The sequence below is a fragment of the Geospiza fortis genome, unplaced genomic scaffold, assembly GCF_000277835.1.
Source record: "Geospiza fortis unplaced genomic scaffold, GeoFor_1.0 scaffold55, whole genome shotgun sequence".
NCBI lineage: Eukaryota > Metazoa > Chordata > Aves > Passeriformes > Thraupidae > Geospiza > Geospiza fortis.
Window position 1 is genome coordinate 12,144,294 of NW_005054308.1, and position 8,024 is coordinate 12,152,317.

The 8,024-nt window shown below is 55.8% G+C and overlaps 1 protein-coding gene across 1 annotated transcript in view; it reads right to left on the bottom strand.

Annotated features, from left to right (window-relative positions):
- Positions 1 to 8,024, bottom strand: part of GRXCR2 (glutaredoxin and cysteine rich domain containing 2) — a 12,689-nt gene that overhangs the window by 3,931 nt on the left and 734 nt on the right. Inside the window, exon 2 of the mRNA XM_014312191.2 lies at positions 7,317 to 7,455. Within this exon, the coding sequence (XP_014167666.1) occupies positions 7,317 to 7,455 (139 nt within the window). The remainder of the gene's footprint in view (positions 1 to 7,316; positions 7,456 to 8,024) is intronic.

Genomic DNA, 8,024 nt, shown 5'->3' on the forward strand with positions numbered 1-8,024 from the left:
CTCCATCTCTGGGCTCCAGCTGCAGCTCCTGCAGAGCAGCACCAAGAGCTCTGTGTCCAAAAGAAAACACTTCCAGCCTCCCCCCACACATGATGTATAATTCAAGGTTTCTAGTAGTTCCTCTCATCTTACAGCAAAACTGACACCACTGTATTAAATATTGATAGGCATTCACAAAGAGAAAATATCACTGGTAGTGAAGTCAAAAGCAGGTTGGCGAGTGGGGGCCAGGCTGGACACCACAGCAAGAAAGGAGTTAACCTGGAAGGAGAGGATTAAATGAGAAACTCTACCCATGTTTCTGAAACCATGGAAATGCTTCTGCCACGTGCTGTGATAAGAACTACCCCAAATACATCATCCCAGTAGCTTTTCATAATTTTCTGACAAGGTCAAAAGTTTAAAAGACAAGTTCAGAGAAAAAGCAATCCAGCCTCACAAATTGCAAATGTGAATAATTCCTCTCGCATTCTCAGACTGAAATCCTGAGAGCACAAAGCTCAGTTTCATTTTAATCTAATGCGTTCCTCTACAGGTTGTAAGATCTAATTAAGATATTCTGTCGTTAGTGCTCAATCCCTATTTGTAATTCTTGATGCCTTTTAGGGCCTTTTGGACCATTCTGGGTTTGGTTTTCATTTTTAGGAAACAGTCACTCATGCAGCCCCAGCTGAGGGGCTTCCTTTCCCCAGCACTGCCAAACCTCTATCTCCAGGCAGCCTCAGAGCCAGACACGTGCCAGGACAGCCCATGCTCAGAGATGAGTGGGACCTCACTGGCCTGGTCTCTGTCACTGAGGGTTTGGTTCCTGTGCCCATCCCTGCCTGGGCACCTCGAGCTCCTCTGACCTTTCAAGGGGTAAAATAAAGAGCCCGTGTGGTACAAACACATCTACAGGTAACTGCTGTCTGGGCTTTAAACATCTCCCAACGCCTATTTGAATCATGTAGATCCTCAACAGGAGTTAAAATCTTTTTTTTTTTTTTTGAGTTCCAAGATTTTAGTACATATCCACCACTACATATCCAGGGGGAATCTGCCTTGGCAGGATGTAGGCAGAGGGCCTCTTTTAACTTCTTTCAGCTCAAACCCAGCACTGTTAAAGCTTAATTCTCTCAATAGGTTAATTCATTCTCTTTTAAAAGTTTGTTAATGAAATCCTAGGATGACACTTTAGAAGCTGCCTGCTAATAATTCCACTGCACAGCCCTTCCACCGAACAAACAGCCACCACGAGCAGTTTCTGTCGCTACAGAGCCGCCCGGAGGGTCCCCTGGGTTGCGGGAAGCCTCAGCACAAGGACAGCTATAAAAAGTTTCCTGCCCCAAGACAGCAGGTCTGAGCATGCCTGGGAGAGCTCCCGGCCCCGGAGCCGCCCTTGGCATGGCCTCGGCCCCACTGCAGGGCCCTCCTTCCCATCCCCACAGCACAACCTCGCTTTGTATGAAAACTCGGATTTGCATGGCCTCCGCCCCACTGCAGGGCCGCTGCAGGCTCCTTCCCATCCCCACAGCACAACCTCGCTTTGTACGAAAACTCGGATTTGCATGAGCCGCACTCGGCTCCTGCTGATTCCCTTGGGAAGGCGGATCCTCCCCTTGCCCTGTGAACCCGCTGAATCCAGCCTCAGAATTGCTGCTCTTCAAAGGGTCCCCAGCGGCCACAGCCCGACACAAATCGCACTGTGAGATGCCTCAATTGGAGCTCATTTTCCTTTGATTGAGGGAACAATCAAGCAGGAGAGGCAGTTCAAAGCAGCAATGAGAGAACAGAGCAGGAGCACCGCTGCGAGCCGAGCAGAGCCACGGCGGCAGTACAGTTATTCACAGGTGCTGCCCCAGCTCGATCCAGACCGTGCTGATGGCACAGCCCCTGCCCTGCAGGGCTCAGCCGGGCACGGCCAGCCCGTGCCTCCTGCTGCCCGGTGTGCTGCTGCCGCAGCTCCCCGTGTCACCCCAGGGCCGGGACACAGGCGTGGCTGCTCATCCCTCGCTCCTTTGTGCCCGTGCGCTGGTGACTCTTGCAAAGAAAAGTTCCCCAAGCGGCCATTCTGCATTTCTGAGCTGCTCTGAACACATTAAATATCCAACATTAAATATCCAAACGGGGACTTTCTGCGTGGTGTTTGCTGAGGCCGCCCCCAGCGCCACCCGCGTCCCCCAGAGCCCACAGCGTGCGGGGCTGGCACGGGCGGGTGCGGGACGGAGGACGGGTGCGGGATGCCGGAGCCCCCGCCGCCCGCACAGCCCCACAGCAGCTCCGGGAGCGGGGGTTTGTTTCCCACAGCCCGCACGAGCCTTACTAAAAATGCAACAAAAATAATTTAGTATTCAACAGTGAAGTCATTAAGCTGCACGACCTAGATGATCACAGCACTATATTTGACTTCAGACTCTGTTCCAGTGCATTTTAATGACATGTGTCTCCCGAGCGTGGGGCCCGTGGTCCCCCCGCAGCAGGGGAGGAAGGATGGGGCTCTGCAGAACACTAAGCCGGCCCTTGCCCCGAGCAGCACAGCCCTGCACTGGAGCACTGCAGCAAAGCAGGGCCCAGAGAGGAGCCACAGGCAGCTGGACTTTGAAGGCGTGCTTCCACGTGCCAGCTTTGCTGGAAAAGGCTTTGTTGTGCTATGCTTCCTTAGAGCAAGCCCTGCTGCCCTCCTTGCCCTGCACAGGGAGCAGGATGGGGATGAGCACCGGGCTCTCAGCTGCAGCAGAGCCCTGCTCACATCACCTCGAGCACACAGCACCCGAGAGCCAGGTGCCAGGACACCAAGGATGTGTCCCAGCACCCCATGTGACGCAAGAGCATGGGAGGGCAGTCACAGACAGCCAGCACAGCTACCACTCCCTCTGGCCTGGCAGCCTGCACCTGGATTTCATCATTCCTTGTGCCAGGAGATACTGGCATCTGCAGCTAGAGGTGAACCTCAAAAAATACATGTATTCTGCTAACTACTGCTCGGGAGTTTCCTGTTCAGCAGCACTGAAACAGTCTTAGCTGGCACTCTTTTGCACAAACCTGTCCACATGAGCCAAGACAAAGGCCTGCTTCTAGCTGTCTCCAACTGATATCTGCCAGTAGCTCAGAACATCTGTAATTTTTATCTGACACTAACCAACACATTTTTAAATGAACAATTTTTAAAGGGTGTAGAAGTTTTAAAATATGAGCTGCCCCAGCCAGACCTGACAGGTCATACAGTGCTCAGGGCTGGCTGTGCCATGTGCAGGGTTTGGTTTGGGATTCCCTGGGCGGGAGGGACCTCAGAGGTACTTAACACAACCCCTCCAAATCAGCCTGGTCAGTGTTCCAGCTCCTGCAGAAATGCACTGGATTTGTTTGGATTGGCAGAAAACAGGCACAAAAGAGCAGCACTCAGGAGCTGCAGTGGGTGGCACCTGCACAAGCAGCCCTGGCACTCACTGCCCTAACACCACTGTTTCCAAATCGTGGAAGACATTGCAGGATTGGCTCAGGTGTGAGCTCTGATGCTCAGATCAGGAGGCACTAAAATCTGTCTCCAGCAACCTGACCCACCCAAAGCGTTTTTGGCATCCCTGGCCACCATCATCCTCTGCCAGGGACTTACACAGACGTGCTTGAAGTGCTGGCCAGGTGGGTGGTTCCTGCTGTGAAATACAGGGGCAGGCACAGATCCTGTGAAAATGCAAGGAGCTGAAGCAGGAGTTTTCTTCCCTCCCAGTCAGAGCACAGCCCTGGCTCCTGCAGAGGGTGGGTGGGTACAGCCCAGCACCCTGGTCTCTGGGCTGGGGGGCTCGGTGTGTCACGCTCCCCAGAGCTCACTCTGAGCTCCTGCAGCCCCCAGCAATAAATGGCAATCAGAAGCTGATCACTCACTGTCAGCCCTGGGTCAGCAGCCCCCACCACGGGCATTCCCAAACATCCCTCCTGTACCCAAATCCTTGCTCCAAAGATGCTGAAGCCTGCCATCGGGGCTGGGACACGGCAGGAATGGAGCAGCAGGGCCTGCACACTGCAGGCATGGCCAGCACACTGCAGGCATGGCCAGCGCGGCTGGGACGGGCTGAGCTCAGGGCTGAGCCTCTGATCCAGCACCTCCTCGGGAGTCCTGAGCGCCTGATTAGAGCTGAACTAAGGAGTGATGTCATGCTGCATCACCTGCCCTCATGCAGGGGCTGACAGGGCTTCCTTTTGTGCTCAGCCTGCTGTTTTCACAAATTGCCAAAGTCACAGGTTATTTAAAGTTCTGGATGCTTTAACACTCCAGCGAGCTGCATTCACAAGTCGTGAGGGTGCACAGACACAGAGCTGCACGCACACACCTCACACCTGCCCTGAGCCCACGGGACTCCATTTTCCAGGAGCCCTGGAAGCTGCGGAGGTTTCCCGTGCCCGCAGAAGGCAGGGCCCGCTGCACATTCCTGCAGGCTGAAGTCAGCGGCAGTGGAGACACCCAGCACCGCCGGGAGAGCCGGCAGGCTCGGGATGAGAGCCAGCTCACTCTGCACCTACCTATGTAAACACAAAAATCCTGAAGTCACAAAGGAGAAAACAGGAAAAAGAGCTTCAAAGAGGGAAATTCCCAGGTGCTGAGTTTTATCTACAGACACAACTCTGCCTGCGCTTCTCCTGAGAGCAGCAGCACAGCCTGGGACCAAGCTCAGAGAACACGGGTGCAGTGGGCAAGGAGCAGCCTGGGCACTGGCCAGGGCACTGGGGCACTGCCCACCCGGAGCACACGGGCAGGGAAACGGCCCTTTGCTGGATAAACCCACCTGGTGGTGGAAGCGAGCCCCCAGAGCACTGCTCTGTCCTGCAGACATGGAAGGACACTGCTCTGCCAGCACAGGGCTGCTGTACTACAAGGGCTCGAGCCCCCTGCGTGCTCTCAGTGGCTCAGGAGCAGCCTGGTGCTGCTCCCAGACCTGCTCCCACAGGCAGCCCTGCTCTGCAAGCAGGAGCTGTGGGAGAAGCTCAAACCGAGCCCCCAGAGCTCACAGTGCACCCAGGGCAAGCAGCTGAACCAGTCTGTCCCCCAGCAGTAAAGCAGCAGCACACCTGCAGTGCTTTGGTCAGTGCTCACCTCTCCAAGCTGCCCCTCTTGCTCTGCACCATCCCCTCCTGGAGCTGGGGGTGCAGGGCAGCAGAATTTATAGCCTGCTCCTGCCTGCAGCACTCTCTGGTGGCCAGAAGCATCTGGGGGCACTGGAGGTGATGCAGCCTTGCAAGCCACAGGGCCATTTCCATGTGTTTAATCAGGTAACTGGAGCCTGTTGTTTTCTGCTGTCAAACCTACATGGAAACCAGCTTCTGAAGGCCTGTGTTCAGGTCCATACTGCATGGAAACCCTGAATTCTTGTCTTGGAGGATTAGAACTGCATCCCTGCAGGTTCAGCACTGATGGGCAGATCCCAGAGAAGCAGGATGCTGTGCTTGGCGTTCCGTGGTTCTCTCTGCACTGCAGGGAAAAAGGAGCAGTGTAGCAGGAAGCCCAGAGCTGGTGGGGGGCACTGGGCACTGTCTGCTGAGGGCCAGGGCCTCACAGGCAGCTCCTGGGCTGCCCACTGCCCCCTGTCCCTGTGGGGAGGCTCCAGCCTGGGCCGTGCAGCTCAGAGCTATCAGAGCTGGTTTTGTGTCTGCCCCGCAGGCTCGCAGCTTCAATCACCCCCATTCCATTCCTGCCAGGTGCTGGGACCAGGCAGCAGGAGGAGGAAGAGGAGGAGAGCAGAAGGAGGTGGCCTGGGTGACCTCAGTCACAGGAAGGACACATCCATCCTCTCTCGCTGTTGCTCAGCCTGGTTCCACCGCCAACTACTCCTAATGACACTTCAACAAACACACAACAATCTGTCTTCATGAAAATCAGTGAATAAATTTAATTTAAAAATACTTTTCTATTTCTGGGCAGGCACCACTCTGCTCCAGCTACTTCAGAATCAGCTGAAGTCTGCACAGTGCCCAACAGCCAGACTGCACAAGGCTGTAATGGCAAAACACAGCATTCAACCCTCTATGAGCTTAATAAACAGCTCCCCTCACCCCTCCTCTTTATGAAGTGTAGATGGGGTCTCAGTGTTGGCTTCTACCCTCCAGCTGATGTGCATGTACCTCATGAAGGGGAAAAAAGGAAAAGAAAGCCTGAGCCATGCAGCTGCCCGGGGGTTTGTCCCTGTGCAGCCCCTGAGGCTGTGGGGTGGGCATGGAGCAGGGCAGTGGTGCCCGCTGCTGCTGCCCAGCACAGGACACCAGGCATTGGTTTGAGAGGGGGAACATTTCAGACAGGCTCTTTCTCTGCTGGCTGCAGGTCCCCACAGTCTGCACATCCCTGCAGAGTCACGCTGGCCTAATTATGTCTTGAGGCAAACACAAGTTATTTACTGAGAGTGCAGGGTTCTGCCGTGGGCACCGCCGCGCATTCAGAGCCCACCGCTGGCGGGCACTGCCCCCAGGAGTGGTGGGCATCCATCCCGTGCCAGGAGGGCTCTCCCACCCTGGCCCCTGGGGTCTGCAGACACAGGCAGGGCCTGCATTGGCCCTTTCAGCAGCAGCGCTGGGCGCCGTGTTTGTGGGTGGGTGGGAGGGCGAGCTGCCAGCCCAGATCTATAATCTGTAGCAGCTTGTAAGAGGCACCCCCTCTCCCTGCCCTCCAGGAGCTAAAAACAGTCTGAAGGTCCTTCTTCCCCCGGGAAGGAGGCATGTAGCATCCACTTGCATGGTGCAGAGTGGCTGAGGCTTTTATCCGCCCCGGAGGTGCTGCCGTGCTGTGCCCTCCTGGCACACTCAGCCCTGGCTGCTGCAGGGCTGCAGAGGCCACTGCACCCCAGCCCTGTGCCCTGCGGCTCCTGGGGATGGTGAGGACAAAGCTGTTCCTCTTTGCTTTGGGATCCATTGGATCCATTCACAGTTCTGTTTCCTTGATCAGATGAAAATACAAACTAAGTGCTAATCACAGAGCACAAATAGGGAAGAATACGTAAAAAAGAAAAACAACCCTCATCACCTTTGTCTTCAGTAAAGTTTAAGTCATTTTGAACTGCTGGCAGAGGAGCTGAAGCTGTTTGCAGCATCCCTCATTGCCAGGATGAGCCCCACCAGCCCAGCACACACCACCAGAGCACAGGCTGCAAAGCAGCACCAAACACAAGGAAACTGGAGATGAAACAGAGCGGGGTCATTGGCTCCTGGCATTGTCCTGAAGATGTTTGTCAACATTTTAGTTTAGATAAATGGCCACTATATTACAGAAATACAGAAATATTTTGTTTTGACATCATCATGATCTGGGGAGGGAGAACTTTTGAAAAAACACATTAACGCTTTCCACACGGTACTTCTGAAGAATCCTGAGAGTAGGGCAGGGACAGCTGCAGCCTGATGGCGTTATCTGAGACATCTTTGGATTTACAGTCTTGTTCTCTAACATTTGCAGTACTCTTACTTCGAAAACACAGGGCTGACATGTGGCAAGGTCTGTAAGGAGAGTGGTCTTGGGCCTTAACTGCCCCTCCTGCTCTCCTTAGGCAATCCACCAGTATGTGCGAGCAGGCAGTCCCGAGATAGGAATTCAGCTGATAAAGGGAATGCAAATTACAGGTACCGAGATGGTCCCTGGCCTCCCTTGCCGAAGCCGGTGCCTCGCGGGGCAGGAAGGGGCCCCTCGGTCCCCTCTGGCTGTGCTGGGCTCGCACACGGACCCTGCCCGCAGGGGAGGGGCTGCCCGTGCTCAGCACCGCTTGTGCCCCCCTTGCCCGGGCACCAGCGCATTGCCGGCCAGCCGGGAGCTGGGAGCGCTGGCAGTGCTGGAGCTCAGGTGCAGCAGCAGAAGGCGCTCAGAGGGTCAGCCCGGCGCCGCTGGCGCTGTCCCTGTGCCCCGGTGCCAGGGGCGGCTCAGGGTGAGCATCCCCGGAGCGCGACTGGAGCGATCGCACCGGGCGCGGGCAGCCGGGCCCGAGCCGGTCCGGCGTCCGCAGCAGGCCCGTGCCAGTCCCCACAGGGTGCCAGGGGTGCCCCGTGCCCGCGGCACACCGCGGCTGAGCTGC